The sequence below is a fragment of the Rhinoderma darwinii genome, chromosome 1 (assembly GCF_050947455.1).
Source record: "Rhinoderma darwinii isolate aRhiDar2 chromosome 1, aRhiDar2.hap1, whole genome shotgun sequence".
Taxonomy (NCBI): Eukaryota; Metazoa; Chordata; class Amphibia; order Anura; family Rhinodermatidae; genus Rhinoderma; species Rhinoderma darwinii.
Genome location: NC_134687.1, coordinates 630564205 through 630585993, shown reverse-complemented (window position 1 = coordinate 630585993; position 21789 = coordinate 630564205). Strand labels below are relative to the sequence as shown.

General features: G+C 42.4%; 1 protein-coding gene across 1 annotated transcript in view; it reads left to right on the top strand.

Moving 5' to 3' along the window:
- LOC142659102 (uncharacterized) overlaps window positions 1-12360 on the top strand; it is a 32715-nt gene extending 20355 nt beyond the window's left edge. The window contains exon 7 of the mRNA XM_075834887.1: window positions 6909-12360. Within this exon, the coding sequence (XP_075691002.1) occupies window positions 6909-8482 (1574 nt within the window). The 3' untranslated portion in view covers window positions 8483-12360. The remainder of the gene's footprint in view (window positions 1-6908) is intronic.
- Window positions 12361-21789: the final 9429 nt, after the last annotated feature.

Below are 21789 nucleotides of genomic sequence, written 5' to 3'. Positions count from 1 at the left end.
CCTCCGACTCCCTGCTTCCTCTCTGTGGTGTCAGTGGTGCTGAGTCCCGGACGACACCGCATGCCGCCATCCAAGATGGCCGCCAGGACCTTCCTGTTCCCGGTCTCGGGCCTGCTCAGGCGATCGCTGCCCTCCAAGCTGCCTGCCCTGCTGGGGAAGATTTGGCTGCAGCAGTGCTGGATCCCCTACATGCCCCGGAGCCCTCCGGGGATGCCTCTGAAGCCACCGCTCTCCATGCTGCAGAGCACATGGCATTGCAAGATGGCCGCCGGCACTTCCCTGCTAAGACACTGACTCCGGGACTCTGTCTCCCTCAAGCGCTTTCCCCATGGCCTGCGCTCCCTCCTCCTCCGGCCCCTGTGTGTAGGCCGCTCATGCCCGATCCGGGAACAGCTGTGGTGCCGGACTCCGAGCCAGCGATCTCTGGTGCATCGGTCTCCCCTTCTTCATCGGCCAGTGCACAGCTGAAGGCTACATCCGGGTGGCACAGTGAGTACCGAAGTCCTGGGCCTCATGTCATCATGTCTGCTGCTGGGCCTTCAAGGCCACAGGCCCCAGAATTCCTCCACCCTCCCCAAGGCCCTGCACTGGTAAGGGTTTCCCCCTCCTGGTCCTCTGGCTGCTCAAGGGGCAGTCCCCTCCTCTGCAGCCGACCAAACCACCATAACTGCCTCAGGCATCTCCCCCACACCATTGGACTTTGCCTGTACTTCCTACCCACAGCCAAGGATCTATGTTCTATTCCTCTGCCCATCCTGACCGGGACTTTGCTCATGTTCCGTATGATGTTCCGGCTGTTCTCGGATTAAGTCTTTCAGACTCCATATCTATGGCTGTCTGTGAAAACAGGCCAGCCACTCTTTCGGATATCCGTCAGCTTGCTCAATTGTTACCCACTAGGGCTGATATGCCTTTCTTTGCCAAACAGATTGTGGAAGAATGTAAGCTGGAGTTTACCAAGTTTCGTGCTGAACTTTCCTCACTTTCTACGAGGGTGGATACGCTTACTCAGGAACGTGTCGCTGACACTACCACTATTGCAACAATCCAATCTACTATACAACAACACTCTGCTCAATTGTTCATTCTGAAAACAACATCTGGATGATATTGAGAATCGTAGCCGGAGGTGCAACTTACGTATTCGGGATTTCCCAAATCCATTCCTGCATCTGATCTCTTCTCTACTCTGTCTTCCATCTTCAATAACTTATTGGGCCGCCCACCGAATACTCCTATAGAAATTGACCGGGCACATTGGGCCCTCCGTCCTCTGAGTGTTGATGATCAGCGACCAAGGGATGTCATTTGCCAAATCCACATTTACGCCATCAAGGACTCTATTCTACAAAAGATCCGACAACAGCCCAACATTCTTCATCAAGGTATGCAGATATGTATATTACCAGATCTGTCTAGACATACACTTGCGCAAAGATCTGCTCTAAAACCCCTCCTGGAGGTACTCCGGACCCGAGGCATCATCTACAGATGGGGCTTCTCCTTTGCCCTGATGGTTAGACAAGATGGTCGTACCTATACTATACGATCCCCCGACTGACTTGCCTGATTTTTTGCGGGACTTCGACCTTCCTCATATTTCACTACCGGAGTGGCCCTCACAGTTATCTTCTGCAGGTTGAGGATCTCGGGCAGGACGCCCTCCCTCTGTGCATTCGCCTACCAGTGGGGGTCGCCCCCCTCACGGGCCCTGAAGACGGTCTAGACGCCGGCAGGAACGCGACCTACACCACCTGTGGAGATTGCCCGTTCGGCGTGATGACCTGGTTCTGTCGCCAACAAATATGCTCTGGGTCTTATTTTGTTGGCTGCAATTGTTCTATCAGCTCCTGAACTTTATCCTCTCTTTTTATTTGCTGTTAGATGTCTAGCTTGCCTTTTGTTTTGAGTGTTGTTTTTTGAAATGCTTTACAATGCCTTCCTCCCTATTTTAATTACAGTGCATACATAATGTTAGCTGTTTATACTTTTACTACTGTAAGCTGGGGAGTGCGGCTAGCTCTTATGTGTAGCTGTCACCTTCCCCCTGTAGCTACTGGACCGAGCCTTTGGTCCCCTGCATTTTTGCGCTTAGCTTGCGCAGCAGTTTTTATCTTACTACCTTTTTTGTTCGCATTTTTGTCTTTGTCTTTCTCTAATGCTGTGATTTCTATTTCTAGCTTGTCTCCTTCCCCCTTTTTTTCCTCATGGTGACCCTGGACTCCTGCCTTTTAGTGTTTCTTCCGGAACACCTCAGCGAACCGTTTAATCTGCATCCATGGCTGACCATACTCTAGCCTCCTTCAATGCGAAGGGGCTGAACGTTCCTGAAAAAAGGGCACAAATCCTACACCATCTTCACAAGCGTAAGGTACACATTGCATGCTTTCAAGAAACACACTTCAAGGACATTCCCCTACCATTAAACATAAATTTTAAAACACACTGGCACTTCGATAACTACCCCCTTTCCAGAACATGTAGAGTTGCCATAGCTCTCCACAAATCTCTCCCTCACCAGGTTTTGAATTTTGTTGCAGACCCCGAAGCTAGATACATCATCCTGGTACTTAGTATTGGTGGGCGTTAGTTCACTGTGATTAATGCTTGTTCCTAACCAGGGCCAGGTACCTTTCCTTCTTAAACTCATAGATGCTGCCCTTCTGGTGGTCCACGGGACTGAGGTGTTCTGCGGAGACTTTAATCTTACTTTGGATCCGTCGGTGGATATCTACTGGTCGCTCTATTGTTGCATATGGTGCTATCAAGCGGGTGAGGCGTGCTCTCTTACAGCTTCAGCTCTGTGATGCTTGGTGCCTTCAACATCCCTCTGACAAGGATTTTAGTTTATATTCCCATGCGCATGGCACCTACAGTTGCTTGGACTACATCCCCCTTCAACATCATGCCCTTTCCTGGGTTGTCTCTACGTCCATTGGCAGTATCCTCTGGTCCGATCACGCCCCTGTGTATCGCACTTTACATCTTTTTTTCCTCACTAAGGGCCCCTGGACTTGGAAACTTATTGAGTCCCTGCTCCTGGATGGGGTTTGCCATGTTGAACTGCTACAAACGGTTGAGCATTTCACATTTGATCATGCCCATGATGACACGGCTCCCATGGTACAGTGGGAGGCCCTTAAGTGTGTTCTCAGGGGTGTCCTCATAAAGCACGGAGCGCGCCTTAAAAAAGAGAAAGGGCTCATTCCCTTAAAACTGCTGTACAAAAAATCAACTCCCTTGAACTGGCTCACAAGCATGCGCTTTCTTTTCCGATATTACGGGAGTTGCAGAGTGCCCGACAGGACGCCCGACGTCTGTTAGACTTGGCCCAAAAGCGTGCCCTCCAAGTCGGTCATAGTAAGTTTTATGAATTTGGCAACAAAAGCAGACGCATGTTAGCCAGAGCTTTAAAGGCTCGGATGGACCAGTCGCATATACCAAACACTAAATCTCCATCTGGCCATGTTGTCCACACGACCCAAGAGATAGCGGACTGCTTTCACAAATTTTATACTGATCTCTATAACCTTCGTCCTCCCGCCCCCACCGGGTCGGGACTCTTTCTCCTCTCCCTTCACACCTTTGTCCAGGGAAATAGCTGAGGAACTTGATCTGGACTTCACCTCTTCAGAGATCCTTTCAGTTATAAACAGACCTTCCCGGGGGAAGGAGTCCTGGTCCAGATGGATACACTGCCAAGTTTTACAAAACCTTAGTTGACTGTCTGCTGCCACTTCTGCTCCAAGCTTTTAATTCTATTTCCCCCAAGGTCCTGTTCCCTCCTAGCTCCACTTTGGCCCATGTCACTGTTATCCCTAAACCGGGCAAGGACGCCCAACTGTGCTCAAGTTATCGTCCCATCACATTACTCAATGTGGACCTCAAAAACTATGCCAAATTGCTTGGCAATAGATTGAATAGGTATCTTCCTACCCTGGTTCACCCGGACCAGGTGGGGTTAGTGGCAGGTCGAGAGGCCTGTGACAATACCCTTAAAACGTTATTGTGTACGCTATGAAAAATGAAAATAAAAACTGCTTTCTTTCACTTATTATTGTGAGGCCCCACATCTAAAATTAATTGGTTTGAGCTAGAACTAGATTTGCATAGATTTGATTGAAAACCTGGTTTGCAGAACGGAGTTATATCCCCACTGATGTTAAAATTGAGGAATTGAAGGGTGGAAGGGTGAGCCGGATTTTGGCTTAATTAAAGTATGTTTTTAATAAATTTTGATATTATACACCTGCACTGGTTCTATTGGTACTTTGCCAATTAGACTATATTTTAAAGATTTATACAGTACGGGCGTTATGCCCTACTATCTATTGCACGTATTTCATTTGAATAAATGATATCTTTATATGGTGATTTTTGCACCACACTGTTTTTAGAATATAACTAGGTTTTTAGACTTGATTGAAAATTTATTGCATTATCACAACGATGTTGTAAACCATGTATTTATATGTGCACTTCACATTGAAATGTATTGCTTGAGAAAGGCCCCATTGAGCAGGGTTGAAACGTTGCATGTATTGATTAAAAGATCCATTTTTTCACCATACTTGGAGTGCTGACCTGTATATTGGAGTTATATATATATATATAGCAATGTGTATATATATTAAAAAGTATCCAAAATTATAACCAACTATCGAATAAAGTGCAGCACATCCGGTTTAAACAACCTAGGAGCTTATTTGTACACAAGCATTTAATCTCCAGCCAGTCACAGAGTCTATAGTGGCAATGTTAGTGCATTTGCACTTGAACTAAGCAATGATACTACTGCAGTCTGCACTGTGTATCTAACAGAGGCAGGTTGCATTTTTGAATAAAATATAGCGGCATCGTTACATATAAGGATATATCCCTAACGACATGAACCAGTGACAAACTTAATTCTACTAGGGAAAATAAATTAGACAACTAAAATACTCAGTGAATTATACTACACGAAGTATCGGTATCGAAGTCCAAATTCTGGTATCGTGACATCCCTAGTCTCGGCCATTGCAGGCAAGTCCTCTTTTTGAAACGACCAGCTCCTGAGCTCGCGCCATTTTATGATGGCATACCTCTGACCTGATAGTATGGCAGATGTTGCCAAGGGGTTAAAGGGAATGTGTCGCTAGAAATTTTTTTTATTTTTTTTTAGTTAAACAGTTAGTGTATGAATGCTTAAACACTGTCCATATTTTTTTTATTTTTTCACGAGAAAGGAAATATTATAAATTAGCTTCTAATTTATAACATTTCCCAGTGCTGGTCACTAGATGGAGCAATTCCCAAAATTGCAGCATTGCATGTGGTGAAGCAACCACATTGCTTTATGCTGCAAATTTGGTGTAAACACACTCACTCTAGTGAGCTCACAGAATCCCCCCTCCTTTATCCTGGCTAGTGCCAGGAGAAAGGAGGGGATTGAACGGTCAAACCTCCTACACTGTGTATTGCCATTTTTTGAGCTAACACAGTGTAGCAGGTTGACATACAGTAGTAAACACACAGTAAAACACGTACATACACAGACCTAACTTACCTGCTCCTGCCGCCGCCGCTCCATCTGGTCCGTCCGCTCCGGTCTGCTCCCTCCGCTCCTCGTGCTTGCTTCAGGACACAAGTCCAGAAGCCGCGACCGGAAGTCGTCATCTCACAGTCTGGCCGCGTCGCCGAATTTCACTCTAGCGAAGACCTAACCTTTGGTCTGTGTGGGAGCGGCGCATGCGCCGCTCACACAGACTGCGTACGCTATAGTGGATGGAACGGCTCCCGTTTGCATTCACTATGGGGATGTGTGTGCCGTATTCCATCACTGTATGTGTCGTTAATCGACACATACAGAGATGGCAAAAAAAAATGGCAGCCCCCATAGAGAAGAAAAAGTAAAAAAATATAAAAAAGAAAAACACAAACACACACAAATAAAAGATTTTATAATAAAACACTAAATGCAAATTGATATCCAAATTTTTTTTCCCGTGACTCGTCCTTTAAGATGCTTTGTTTAAAGATGTGGTTGTAGTTTGGATTAATCCAAAAGTAAACAAAAAAACAACCTGTCCGATCCTTAATTACAAGGAATAACATATTTCACATTTGATTATTGTACATACAAAGACATTTTTAGTGATTATTACTTGCACTCAGAGCCCACTTCGTTTAGGGCCACACTTTTTGTGCTTGATAGGACCCTCCTTCCCCTTAGAACAGCCTGAATTCTTAGTGGAATGATATAACAAGATACTGGAAACCTTTTATTACAGATTCTAATTCATAACCTCACTCTGTCTATTCCACTGCATCCTAAAGATGTTCTATAAAATTGAGATCTGGTGACTGACAGCCATTAGGATATACAGACCTCATTGCCATGTGTTTTCAGCCTGAGATGTGTGTTTTGTTATATGGCACATTATCTTGTTAAATGTAGATTGTGGCCATGATTAAATTGTCAAAAACAATATTAAATTGTATTAATGTGATACCCAATTTGTATTATAGAGTCAGATTTGTTGACAGGGAACAGGTATGATTACCAGATAAGGTGGTGCTTTTCGAAAGTTTTGAGTTTCATCAAGTTCAGGTTTATGTAAAAGTGGGGGACTTTGTGTAGAACAGAATCCAGATTTATGCAATGCGTTTTAAAGCTGGAATCACACATACAGTACTTGATGCGGTTTTTTGGTTCAAAGCCAGGCATGGATTCAAAAGGAATAGCTTATACTTCTCCTTCCTGCTGGATTCACTTCTGGCTTTGGCTAAAAGCAAATCACCTCAAACTGCTTAAATAAATCCTTTAAAAAAATCTAAATGTATATTTTAAGCCTAATATGAATGTTATAAATTTGTCTACTTGATATGAAAAAAAATAAAATAATATACATTATTATTCTCAACAGAAAACCCCAATAAGAATTCTGGGGAAAAATTCATGTTATCATTACATTATAAAGTAGAAGATGAAGATTTCATGCAGCAGTCTTCAGGAGAAAACCTTTTTACCCTTAATTTATATGCCGGACTTCAAAGCACAGATCAATCATATAATTCCCTTAATCATGAAGAACCTTTTCCTGACCATTCACAGATTTATACCACAAGTACAGGTCAGGAAGGGGGTAAAAGTTTTCAATGTGGTAAACAGTTTACAAAAAGCTCAAGTCGTTTTACATACAGAAGAATTCACACAGGGGAAAAACAATACTCCTGTTCAGAAAGTGAGAAGTGCTTTACAGATAAATCAAGTTTTGTTATAAATCAGAGCAGTCACACCGCAGAGAAACCGTATTCATGTTCAGAATGTGGGAAATGTTTTTTAAAGAAATCAAATCATCTTAGACATGAGAGAAGCCACACAGGAGAGAAGCCGTATTCATGTTCAGAATGTGGGAAGTGCTTTTCAGATAAATCACATCTTGTTAGACATGAGAAAATTCACACAGGAGAGAAGCCATATTCATGTTCCATATGTGGAAAGTGCTTTAAAGATAAATCACATCTTGTTAGACATGAAAGAAATCACACGGGGGAAAAGCCATACTCCTGTTCAGAATGTGGAAAGTGCTTTACAGAAAAATCAAACCTTGTTATGCATGAGAGAAGTCACACAGGGGAGAAGCCATACTCTTGTTCAGAATGTGGGAAGTGCTTTACAGAAAAATCAAACCTTGTTATGCATGAGAGAAGTCACACAGGAGAGAAGCCATACTCCTGTTCAGAATGTGGGAAGTGCTTTTCAAGTAAAACAAGTCTTGTTATACATAAGAGAAATCACACCGGTGAGAAGCCATACTCCTGTTCAGAATGTGGGAAGTGCTTTACAGGTAAATCAAATCTTGTTATACATAAGAGAAATCACACAGGGGAGAAGCTATACTCCTGTTCAGAATGTGGGAAGAGCTTTACAGGTAAATCAAATCTTGTTATACATGAGAGAAGTCACACAGGGGAGAAGCCATTCTCCTGTTTAGAATGTGGGAAGAGCTTTACAGGTAAATCCAGTCTAGTTATACATGAGAGAATTCACACAGGTGAGAAGCCATACTCCTGTTCAGAATGTCGGAAGTGCTTTACAGGTAAATCCAGTCTTGTTATACATCAGCGAAGTCACACAGGAGTAAAGCCATATTCATGTTTAGAATGTGGAAAGTGCTTTACAGAGAAATCAAGTCTTGTTATGCATCGGAGAAGTCACACAGGGGAGAAGCCATATTCGTGTTCACTATGTGGGAAATGTTTTATGAAGAAATCAAATCATCTTAGACACGTGAGAAGTCACACAGGTGAGAAGCCATATTCATGTGTAGAATGTGGGAAGTGCTTTACAGATCAATCACATCTTGTTAGACATGAGAAAATTCACACAAGAGAGAAGCCATATTCATGTTCAGAATGTGAAAAATGTTTTATTACTAAAGACAAACTTAGGGATCATCAGAGAACTCACACAGGCGAAAAGCCGTTCTACATGTGAAAAATGTTTTATAAGTAAATACTAAACTCAAAAAATTGACATAGAGAAGGAATATTTAGACATTACGTTTTTTTTTCTGTCACAAATGTTTTACGTGCGTTTTATTCAGGTGTTTTGTTTTTTTTTGTAAAGAACTCTATGGGAAAACGCATGAAAAAAAATTCTGTTTGCTCAATAATTCCCTATTAATCTCCAGTTAACATCTGCCCGCAGCTTTTTTTTGGCACATAAATAAACGTGGCAAAATCGCCACAAAAATGCTGTATTCCTCCTAGAAACACTGTGTGAAAGTACCCTAAAAGTGTTACATTTTTGGGCAGAATTAGCCTGGATCTGCCAAACACCTAAATCATATTTGCCTGAGGTCAACTGTGACCGGGATCTATGAAGGAAAAGTGTTGTGGATATACGGAAGAAAAGAAGAGCCTTGTTTACTTACAAAGTAGAGAAGTTGAATTATCACCATGAGCCTTCCTTATTACCGTATTCATAAATTCACCTATACTGCAGGAGAATCCAGAGCGACCGTAAAGATGAGTATAAAATGATAAAGATGATGAAACTGATCAAAAACACCAACAAATTGAGTTTGCAAAAATGTAGTAAAATAAAAATTCACTGATCCTGTTTTCAAACAAGAAAATGTCTATTTATCACTACCTCCAAGACCTAAAATGAGAATCAACTGCTCCAGTTTCGTTAAAAATGATTAGAACATCGTTAGGATATGTTCACATGCAGCAGATTTGTAGAAAAACTTCCTGCAACTAAAAATCTGAGTGGGGTTGTTTCTGCAGCATGCACATGGATTCTGCAATCTCCATTCACAGTCAGATACATTTCTGCAACAAAACTGATATGTGAATACATCCTCCGGCTGAAGACACATGCAGTTTGAGGGGTAGTTTTTTGTTAAGCATTTTCTTTTCTTTTAGCCAAATCCAGAAGCTCAACCAGCCAGAAAGAGAATTATAAATACTTCATATATATTTTTAATTTCACTGAATCCACTACTAACATTGGCTAAAAAAAACCTGCATGTGTGATTCCAGCCTTAGAGAGGATCGAGGAGGAACGTGTCTCATTTAAACCTCTGACGTTCAGTTTGCTCTTTGTTTTTGAGGTGTGTGGTATCACCATGCCGAGATCCAGAGCTCTCTGAGGCCTTCAGAAAGGTTATGGATGTCTATGATTCAGGAAATGGAAGATGGCCAAACTATTAGATGTCAATCATTCCATTGTACAGAAAACCATCTACATGTGGGGATTTCAGACAACTGACAATTGGTCCAGGCCAGTCTGTATAAGTAAGCTCAGCATGAGAGCAGAATGCTGAAAGAAGTTTCATGTGAAATATTACGTAGTTCGTCCGAAATTCTTGTTCAGTATTTAATAGGAGGAACACATTACAAACATTTTTTAGTTTATTTAAATCTCCGTGATTGTTGTGGTAAAAGATACAGGGAATATGCAAAGGAAAATATAGTGTAATTGTAAAAATTTACAAGAAAAAAATACAGTCTACTGTATGCAGCGGTCATTCTCTCTCTGTTGGAAATCATGTTGAAGGTACAGGACTCTGCCCAGTTCTCTGTGTCCGTCCGTCATCATCAGTGTGTGCCTTGGGCATTCATTTCAAGTCTGTCCCGATCTGTCATATGTAATCAAAAATACAGGCACGTCTTAAATATTTAAGTGACTTTTGTTTCTACATATATGGAAGATTACAAATGTCATACTCAGACACTTCTTCAACCCTTTTAGTGTACTGAAATAGCTATATGTTAGGTCAGTTGTCTTTCAGCTTATTGTATCTTTTTTCCCTTTCCATTGAATATCAATTGTAAATATCAGCAAAGTGTATAAACGCTGGGCGTGAAGGTACAAATTTGGTCGATACATTCAGTGTTTATTTGTGAAAAATACCAAAATTTAGAAAAAATTAGCAGTTTTCTAAATTTAAATGTCTACTTGTAAAACAGATAGTAATACCACACAAAATAGTTACCAGTTCACATATCCCATATGTCTACTTTATGTTGGCATTGTTTTTTGAACGTTTTTATTTTTCCAGGACGTTACAAGGCTTAGAACTGTAGCAGCAATTTCTCACATTTTCGAGAAAATTTCAAAAAGCTATTTTTCAGGGACCAAGTTCAGTTCTGAAGTGGCTTTGAAGGCCTTATATATTAGAAACTCCTATAAATCACCCCATTTTAAAAACTGCACCCATCAAAGTATTCAAAACAGCATTTAGAAAGTTACTTAACCCTTTAGACTTTATTGAAACTGGTAACAGAGCCTCTTTAACATCATAAATGTGCTTCTGGATGAATGAACAAATATTCCGAAAGACACTCCAAAATCTTGTAGAAAGTCTTCCTAGAAGAGTGGAAGTTGTTTTAGCTGCAAAGGGAGGACCAACTCCATATTAATGTTGTAACGTCTAACGGGGTTGTGGAACCACTGGCCTACTCCGCCGCAATGGAGTAGCTGCTGGCCAGACAGATTTAATACGGTCACTGGTACCGAATACAGGCTGGTGCCAGATTACAGTTAGCAGGCTGGTGCCGGATTACTGGAAGCAGGTTGGTACCGGATTACAGGGAGCAGGCTGGTGCCAGATTACTGAAAGCAGACTGGTGCTGGATTACTGAAAGCAGGCTGCTCGACTGATCATGGACACTGGGAAGCAGCAGTGGTGGTTGGGTATCTTTTGAATGTTGCGCACACTGGCCCTTTAAAAGGCGGCCAGAGCCACAGAAGACAGTCAACCAAGGGATGTACAAGACCCAGCGGGGGGCCTGCTGTTAGTGTTACAGTACCCCCACATATGCCCCCTCTTCTTAGGTCCATAGTGTAGGAGGAACTTCTTGATGAGAGCTAGGGCATCAATGTTTTCTTGAGGCTGCCAAGATCCCTCCTCAGCACCAAAGCCCGTTCAGTCCATAAGATAAAAAGTCTTTCCTCCAACACTCTTGCAACTCAGAACCTCCCTGAATTCAAAGACATAAGCCGAACCCCTGGGGGCAGTGTGAGAATTAGAGGACTTGCTATACTGGTTGAGGATCACAGGTTTCAGAAGAGATACATGGAAAGAGTTTTCAATCTTGAGGGTAGGAGGTAAACGTAACTTGTAGGACACCGGATTAATCTATTGCAAGACTTCAAAGGGACCGAGAAACCTAAGAGCCAATTTGTAAGAGGGAATTTTAAGGCGTATATTTTTAGAAGATAATCAGACCTAAACTCCGGGGAGGAGACCTTCTTTTCTTATCAGCATACTTCATGCGATCCACTGCCTGCAGGATCGCAGACTTGGTTTGGTGCCAGATCTATAGAAAACTCCCAAAAGCTGGAGGAACTTAAGATGTAGCAGGTACAGGAAGAGGGAAATATGTAAACAATGAAAAATGGAGATGTAGCAGTAGATTCACTCGTGTGATTATTATAAGAGAATTTGGCCCATGGGAGGAGATGTACCCAGTTGCCGTGTTGTGCAGATATGAAATGCCGAAGATAATTTTCCCAAGCACTCGGTTAATTCTTTCAACTTGGCCGTTGGATTGTGGGTGGTATGCAGACGAAAAGTTTAATTTCACATCTAGAAGTTTGCACAGGGCTTCCCAGAATTTGGATGTGAATTGCACGCCCCGATCAGACATGATATGGAGGGGCAATCCGTGCAGCTGAAAAACATGTTGAAGAAATGGACTTGCCAAAAGAGGAGCTGAGGGAAGGCCAGGCAAAGGAACAAAATGTGCCATCTTGGAAAAACGGTCCACAGCAACCCAAATATTAGAGAATCCATCAGAGAGCGGAAGATCTGTAATGAAATCCATGGCTACATAAGAAACACAAAAGTTTGATCAGCACATACCGTGTATACAGTTGCAAGAACGCCTGTGACTGCAAATTTATACAGCACACAAAAAATGGCGTCAGCACACTGCGAACATCAATGCCACCTAAACCACGACAAGGTGCCCTCTATAAGGTGGGTCCATGCGCTGCACACCCAGAACCGGGTCTAATCCTACCTAGGATCTTGCACTTCTCCCATTTTGCCCTGGGTGATTTTAATTAGTTTATAGCTGGTTCCTACCATCCCCAGATATATGTAGGTTTAGTCCAAGATCTGGGTGTATGTGCAGCGTAGGGACCCACCTTCTAGAGGGTGCCTTGTCGTGGCAGGTGGGATCACAATTTGATCAAAATGTGCGATAAGAACCTCACTATTGTAAGTAGATTCAGCAGTAATGCATATTTATTTATATTTAATGGTTTAGGTGGCATTGGTGTTCACAGTGTGCGGTTGCCATTGTCTTGTGTGCTGTAGAAATTCATGGCTATGTATTGCCAAGGGCTGTTCGTAAATAGCAAGGGCTGGAGCAGACCTGCAGGCTTGGAGTAAGTAATTTAATTTTGAGCACACTTGGTACAAGAGGAGACATAGTCTATAACATCTTTGGGCAACGTGGGCCACCAATAGTGATGAGAGATATAGTCCTGAGTCTTAGGAATGCCAGAGTGGCCTGTCAACTTGGAGTTATGACGAGAATTTTCTTCCTGTCAATTGGGCGAACAAAAAGTTTCCCAGGGGGAACGTCTTTGATCTGTAGAGAGTTAACAGGAATAATACAGGACGGGTCAATAATATGTTAAGGATCCTCGTCCATGTCATCTGTCTCAAACAAACGAGACAGTGCATCAGCCTTGACATTTTTGTCAACAGGACGGAAATGGAGTTGGAATTCGAATCGGACATTGGGTTCAGACATTGTACAGACTGTAAATAAGTGAGATTCTTGTGGTCAGTGTCGATGACAATTAGGTGAGCAGAACCCTCTAGCAAATGCCTCTACTCTTCTAAGTCAAATTTGTTGGCAAGTAGCTCATGGTCTACAATGGAGTAGTTCCTTTTGACTGTAGAGAAGAGTTTTGAGAAGAAGCCACAGGACACAGCTTTACCCTTAATGTTTTTTTTTAAAGAGAAGTGCTCCAGCACCAATGGAAGAGGTGTCGACCTCCAATAAGAACTGCCGAGACAGATTAGGATGGTGAAGAACAGAGGCAGAATTGAAGGCCCTCTTGAGATTAGTGAATGCAGATTCTACTTCAGGGGTCCAATCTTTAGCGATCAATCCCTTTTTGGTGAGAGCAAAGAAAGGAGCATTGAGTGATGAGAAGTTTGGAATGAACTGGCGATAGAAAATTGCAAAGCCCAAAAAACTTTGTATGGCACGAAGACCTTGAGAACGAGGCCAATCTAAGATGCATTTTACCTTTTCTGGATCCATCTGGAGCCCATGATCAGAAACTATATACCCCAAAAAGGGCAAGGATTTCTTTTCAAATACACACTTTTCTAATTTGGGGTAGATATTATTCCCTCTTAACTGTGACAGGACTTGGCAAACATGCTTCTGGTGGGTAGTCAGATCTGGTGAGCAGATCAAGAGATCATCCAGATACACCACCACACAGACATACAGTAGATCCCGGAATATGTTGTTTACAAATTCCCAGAACACAGCTCGAGTATTACACAGTCCAAAGGGCATTACAAGATATTCGTAGTGACCATCTCTGGTGTTGAATGCGGTTTCCACTCGTCACCTTTATGGATACGGATCAAGTTATAAGCACCGTGTAGATCCAACTTTGTAAAAATCTTGACCCCCACGTATTCTGCCGAAGGGCTCAGAGATCAGCGATAAGGGGTACTTGTTTTTGACAGCTCTGGCAGGAGAAGTAGACTTTCTATTAAACCCCCTCTCAAGGTTCTCCTTGACGTATGTCGACATGGCTTGGGTCTCAGGCAGAGAGAGAGAGGATATACACGTATACGAGGAGGTGAGGTCCCAGGGAGCAAAACGACTGCAAAATCGCAAGGACTATGCGAAGGTAGTCTCGTCCTCCTCCTTGTTGAATACGTCAGCATAACAAGCATACTGTGGTGGAAGAGACAAGTACAGGAGGTCGGACAGGATGAACCTGGGACAGACAATGATGTAGACACCGAGGTCCCCACTGTTGGACTTAATAGCTTCAGGAAGAAGATAAAAGGCTATCAGTTCAGTGTGTAGAGCTCCTACTAGCAATTTCAATGATTCGGTCGTGGAGATAATTGGATCCAGCAGTGGATGTCCATTCATAGAAGTACTGTTAAGGGTTTCTTTAGTGGAGTCGTTGGTAAATGCAGACGGTCCACTAAGGCTTGATGTATAAAACTTCTGGCTGCTCCAGAATCCAGATAAGCAGGAACAGGATGAGATGGACTGTAGTAGAAAGTCTAGGAGAGAATTTTTCAGATGGCATAGATTCACCTAGGGTAGTCTCTCCTATCAACCCTAGGTGCTGGATTTTCCTGGCTTCTAAGGACACTGAGGTCTCTGAAAATTAGGAGCCAGTCTTTAGTACCTTCTCTCTCTAAGAACTTCCTGGGAACGCTCTCAGAACCTCAGATCTATGCATGTAGCCAGAAGAATCAGGGATCCAGGGTAGAAGGGATATCACAACCAGCCAGTTCATCGTTGACTCGACTGGCTAATCCCTGCCAGAAGGTTGCCACCAGAGCCTCATTCCAAGCGAGTTCTGCGACCAGAGTACGGAATTGTATGGCATACTCTCCTACCATTGAACCTTCTTGGCGAAGTGCCAAAAGCGAAGCAGCGGCTTAAGAAGTACGGCCAGGTTCCTCGAACACTGTGCAAAAAGGGTCTATGAAAAGCTGCAGATCTGAAGACTCCGTGCCCTCACAATCCAAGATAGGATTCGCCCATGCCAGGCAACAGGGAAACAATGAAGGCTACTTAGGTCTGATCTGACGGAAACAGATGAGCATGTAATTTGAAATGTATTCTGCATTGGTTGGGAAAGCCTCGACAGGTTTTCGCCTCCATCGTAACGGGGTCGAAGTGGCAAAGAAATTTTAGCTCCGGAGCTGACTAGAACTACGGTTGTCTGAGGAGTAGATGGAGCTTCAGCTTGAGAGGTTGCCATGGATGTAACAGGAACAATATCCAGGCGATTGGCTAAGGTGTTAACTGCCTGCAATAGCCGATCTTGGCATAGTCGGATGTCTGGCATATCGTCTTGCATGAACTGAACCGCAGTCATGGGTTTGCCAGCAGGGTCCATGGCCCGAGCAAACTATAACGTCCAATGGTTTTTGTAGAACCACTGGGCTAGTCCGTCGCAACTGAGTAGCTGCTGGCCAGACAGATGTAATACAGTCACTGGTAGATGGTACCTTGGTGGCAGCTGGACACAGATAGCAGGTAGCAAATACAGGCTGGTGCCTGCCTGGTCATGAACACAGGTTACAGGACTAGTCGTGGACACAGAACTCAAGATGCAGGATGGTCACGGATACAGAATAAAGGAACCTTCACAGGCTAACACGGAGTTTGTACAGCATTGCTCAGGCAATTAAGTAGTCCTGGGAAGCAGCAGGCGTGGTTGGATAACTTTTGAATTTCATGCTGTCAGATGCGGGGCCCACCACCGGCGTTACAAATGTCTATATATTTAGAATGGGATGCCACAAAAGTCCCTGTACGTGTAATGTGTAGGTGCCCCAATGCCTTTGTCCATATCATGTACTCATATATATATATATATATATACACATACATACACACACACACACACACACACACACACACATTTATACACACACCACTGATCATTCATTTCAATACACTACCCAAACCATCGATTTCTTTTAGAAGAGAGAAAAAAACAAGGGGCTAGTTTGTAATGAATATAGATTTGGTGTATTTAGGCAAATAAACATGTTTTGTGCTGATGAGCATTGTGTACGAATGAATTGAACCTTTATTTCCTTAAGGAAATATATATATATATATATATATTTATTTAAGTTTTTATATATATATATATATATATATATATATATATATATATATTGTCCCATCAGACATATGTATTTTGTGTTTAATATTGAAGTGTGACCTGTATTAGTAATAAACCTATCTTTACTATGTACTATGTATGATGCGCATCCGTGTGCTGTCCGTGGTTTTCACTCACCCATTGATTTCAATGGGTGGCTAGGTGCGTAAAAATGCACCAATATACAGTAGGACATGCAGTGAGTTTCACGCAATGGACACTCGCTGCGTGAAAACGCATGCATGTGCGAATAGCCCCATTGAAATAAATTGGTCCGTGCGCTGTGCGTTGTTTCAACGCACAGCACAGGTATGAGATTCACGCTCGTGTGAATGAGCCCTTAGTGAAGCAGGGGGATCTCCTTTGATCCTTTGTCTACCCAGTCTACAGGGGGTCTTATCAGATTCTTGAGGCCTTGCACATCCACATTGAGCTATGTGCACGCGTGGATCCATACAGGAGTGCACCCACTGGGCTTAAATAACCAGTGCTGGTGCATTCCCCAGACCTACACTCCACCCACCTGAGGAGAAACTTCATTACCACCAAGGAAACCTAAACTGACTTCAAAGGAAGGTCCAGAACCACCATCCCACTGCAGCTACTAATAGCTCCCTCCCCTGGACAAGACTAGCAGTCTAAGTATCCTTCTGTCTGTAACCCTATCCTAACCCTCTCCTTCCAATGCTCAGAAGCCGCAGCCAGGCTGCTAGCTGAATTAACCATATCCTACCCTGCACTACAGCAACTAAGCATGCGTCAATCCTCAGTTGCATATAATCCTGAGTTGCATTATCCCTTTCCTCCCATTGCTAAGGCCACAACAGCAGCAGACAAGACTGATCGCATTAACCCTCTCCTCAGACACATTACATACCTACAATTCCATAGTTAACCGCATCACTGCCATCAACAGCAAAGCCTACAGTTAGTCCTATCCTCCTCAACCCTTCCACTGCCATACAATTTCTAACCCCTTACCCTGCTCTTATGCACACAGCAGACTCCCTTTTCCTACAGCCCCTTATTGTATTAACTCCTTAGTTACCGGGACAGTTAGAGTCAGGTGTAAGCAAGCGTGAGTGAATTACATTGTATCTTATATGTGTATCTAGTTACAAGGGTGGGTACTAGTATAGGAAATTATTGTACGAGTACTGTTAATTTATTATTGATAAATTGTACGACACATAGTATTAGTATACTTATTACATATTGATAATTATATGTATCGAAGTATACTGGTGCTATACCGTGATATATATTTTGTATATTCTGTGTTTTATAGCTAGTGTAATTACTGTTAGTTAATAACCCCTGCTTTATTTACTATACACTTGTGTCGTGAATCACTGCGCGCAAACACTTAGTTAATAAGGCAATAGAAAGCTTAAATACAAGGGAAAAAGTAGGAGAACTAGGCATAATCCTAATAACCATAGTAATAGTGAGGACACTAGCAGTGCACTTCCACCAAAACCACACCCCCCTATTTACGCATACATATTATATATACAAACGCACATACATACATACAAAGCACAAAAAAAATAACCTTTTTCAGGCAGCACAGAAGGGAAAAGGAGGACATCACTGACCTAGATGACTTCAGAAAGAATGAAGACCCCCCTGTCTGCCATCTTTGCACATATATTAAGACCTGTCAAAATACATTAGTATTGCAGTATATCGTGCAAGCGATCCAACGAGCGCTGATTCAAGTTTCCTAGGGTGACCAATAAAAAAAAAGTTTAAAAAAAGGGGAGTTAAATACGTTTTTTCTGCACAAAAAAAATATATTAAAAGTTCAAAAAACTTTTCCCATTTAAAAGCATTATAAAAGTCTGAAATATTACAAATTAATATTATTGAACCCGAACGGTGAACGCATGATAATAAAATGTAAAACATCTGAATCGCTGTTTTTTGGTCACCTCATGTCCCACAAAAATTTTTTATAAAAAGGGGTCAAAAATTTGCATGTATCCCAAAATGTTACCTATAAAGACCAGAGCTGCCCCAAAAAAAAAAAAAAACTCTCACCGACAGAAAGTTAAAAGTTATGGCTCTCAGAATATGCCGACACAAAATACATCCTATTTTTAAACAATTAGTTTTTTCCTTGTAAAAGTAGTAAAACATAAAATAAACTATATAAATTTTGTATCGCCATAATAATAATGACCAACAGAATAAAGTTAACATGTCATTTTTATTCCCCAGGGAACTCCGTAAAAAACTAAACCCAAAAAACAAGACTAATCAGTTTTTTTCCCATTCCACCCCACAAAGAATTTATTCCCAGTTTCCCAGTACATTATATAGTATTGTCCAGCAAAAATCAAGCACTCATACGGCTATATCAACAGAAAAATAAAAATGTTATGTCTTTTGGAATGTGGAGAGAAAAAAACTAAAATGAAAATCAGAAAAATGGCTGCAGCGGGAAGGGGTTGTTATTACCCCGTTACAATTCACCATGTATCCCAAAGTTTTATCAGATTTGCGTTTAAGTCACTCATATGAGAAAATCTTTAATTCGAGTTTGTTGCATTACCCTTCGGAATTTCAGCTGTCCTAAGAGTGTTTACAATAGGTCACGGTAGAAGTTGCCGCCTTTCTGAGGAAAGAAGGTGTCAGCATAGTAAAGATTACTTTTTTCTAATCACTGAGAAAGTCAGTTCTGCTAAGAAATCTTTACTTCACTATTCAGTTTTTGGTTGGCTGAACTAGTTTCTGCAAAACAGGTAAAATTTCTCCGAGTTCCTTTCTGCTACTAATTGTTCCTCTTAGGGAAAAAGAAGCTGGTTCTCTCTCCTAAAAGAAGCAATGGGGATATGCTATTTCTTCAACCCAGACACAATCTTCCCTACCAGTCTTTTGCTTCATAAAACCCACAATTTCAGCTATCAGTTTGGATCCTGAGAGGACATTCTTAAATGGAAAAGGGTTGTCAGTGTAATTTACACTCTTCAGACTGGCCGAAAGAGCAACATGTTAGTTCCAAGTTTTTAACTAGATAGCCGTTCTAGCTGAATTTGAAACGGCCACTGGTCTAGTAGAGTCCACCGAGGCATCAGCCAAAAAGTCTGCTGCTTTGGATATAACTGGGAGGGAGAAAAAGATCTGTTCTCAGCGATACCTAGCTTGAAGGCCTACGTAGATGCTTTCCATGTTCTTTTTAAATATTAATTTCCATGGGGTCAGAAAGGGAACCTAGATCAGCAAATGGTAGAGCATGTTTTCTCAATATTTTGACTACTGGAGTGTCTAGTCTAGGAAGACTATCTCAAGCCTAACAGACCACCTCAAAAGGATATTTCCTTTTTAGAACCTTGGGGATACTGAGCTTTCTGAGAAAGGTTCTTTGTTTTCTTGGACCTAAACTCTCAAACATTATATCTGGGACGGAATGGGATTCCTTGGGGTCATCAATATTTATTGTGGCTCTGAGGCTGGGTTCACACGAGCACATTAACGTCCGTAATGGACGGACCTATTTCGGCCGGAAGTCCCGGACCGAACTCAGTGCAGGGAGCCGGGCTCCTAGCATCATAGTTATGTACGATGCTAGGAGTCCCTGCCTCTCTGCAGGACAACTGTCTCGTACTGTAATCATGTTTTCAGTACGGGACAGTAGTTCCACGGAGAGGCAGGGACTCCTAGCATCGTACATAACTATGATGCTAGGAGCCCGGCTCCCTGCACTGAGTTCGGTCCGGGACTTCCGGCCGAAATAGGTCCGTCCATTACGGACGTTAATGTGCTCGTGTGAACCCAGCCTGACAGTTTTAAGAAGCTGATCCACATCCCCAGCCGAGAACAGATTTCCTGCTCCGTCCTCTTCAGAGGAATCATCAGAAGAGCCTAGCTTTCCCACTAGCAGAAAATGATCTTCGCTAGAGGAATTGGATATGTTCATCTGTCCAGTAGAGGAGCTCTCTCTACTTACTTAGGGACTTAAGGGAATTCCCAACTTCAGCCCTTTAATGATAGATGCAAGGCTTGTTGATTCCTCAGCGATAACTTTGTCTTAGCAAGATTAAAATAGTCTTTTATTGTAAAAAGCTGCTAACTTTGTTACACACAGCACATTCGTTATTACGGGATTTATCCAATTTCTTTCTAGGACCCTCTCTGGCCTTAAAACATAACATACAGATTATCAAAATATTCTGTCCTACCATAAGTAGGGGATCCCGCTGCCATCTTCATAGTCCCAGAGTGGAAGAACTTGCGATGTCCCAGTGGTCAGCACGTCCTGCTGAGGAAGGAGCTTAATTTTCTTTAGGCCTAAATAGGCCTTGGATTGGCTGGGGAGGCCCTCTGGCTCAATGTGCGCTATAAGCCCCTTCTCCCTTGCCGTAACTAACGCGCCATACCAACCGGAAGTGGTCAATGAGTGTGCTGGAAGCTGCCGAACGCCTGGCCATGCATTCCAGCTTTGTCTGGGAACTGAGCATGACCCAAGAAGAACTGCTCTCCCTCCAGAGTGGACCACACCACGGCAGGATCAAAAACCACATCCTTAGAGGGAAGTGGTGGCCGGGAGAGGAGGGAGTAACCACCCCCACACTTAAAGTTTCTCTTGGAAAGTCTTACACCTTCAAACCACCCCTAGGGAGACCAGGCAAGAACCTGCTAGAGGGTCTGCAATCCAGAGAGAAGTGCTTTTCCAACAGGACAATCCCATCCGGAGGACCGGAAACCTGACTGGATATTTGGACATGTGTGTCCTGTTTTATATCGTAAGGCTTCCTATCCAGCAAATGGGATGTCTCTCCTTAAGTGCTGTCATAGGTGAAGGGACAAAAATAGGGCTGTGTTCACAAGGCCATAATTGGATGCGTTGCCAAGAGGTTATTGTCTGTGAATAACCTGATGATTTCAAAATCTTTCTTGCTCTTATAGCTTTCCCCACATTCCAAACAAGAATGTTTTTTAATGCAAATTCTCTGATGAGTTTTTCCCATGTGTAACAAGATTTTGTTTTCTGTAAAACATTCCCCACAGTCTGGACATAAATATGGTTTGATTCCTTTTTGAAGCCTCTTCTACTTAACAAGACTTGATTTATCAATTAAACATTCTTCACATTCTGAACAGGAGTATAGATTCTCCCATGTGAATTCTGTGCACAAAAAGACAAAAGCTTTATGTAAACTCTTTACCACATTAAAACCTTTTACCCCTTTTTATGATCTGTACTTGTGGTAACAAACATTGATTGGTCTAAAGAAGATTTAAAAAATAAATGGAGCGGAGTCCACAAGGCCATAATTGGCTATGTTGCTGAGGGGTGATTGTCTGTAATTTATCTGTTTTCGTTTGTATAACTTTTCCCGCATTGCAAACAAGAATAAGTTATTTTAATGCAAATTCTCTGA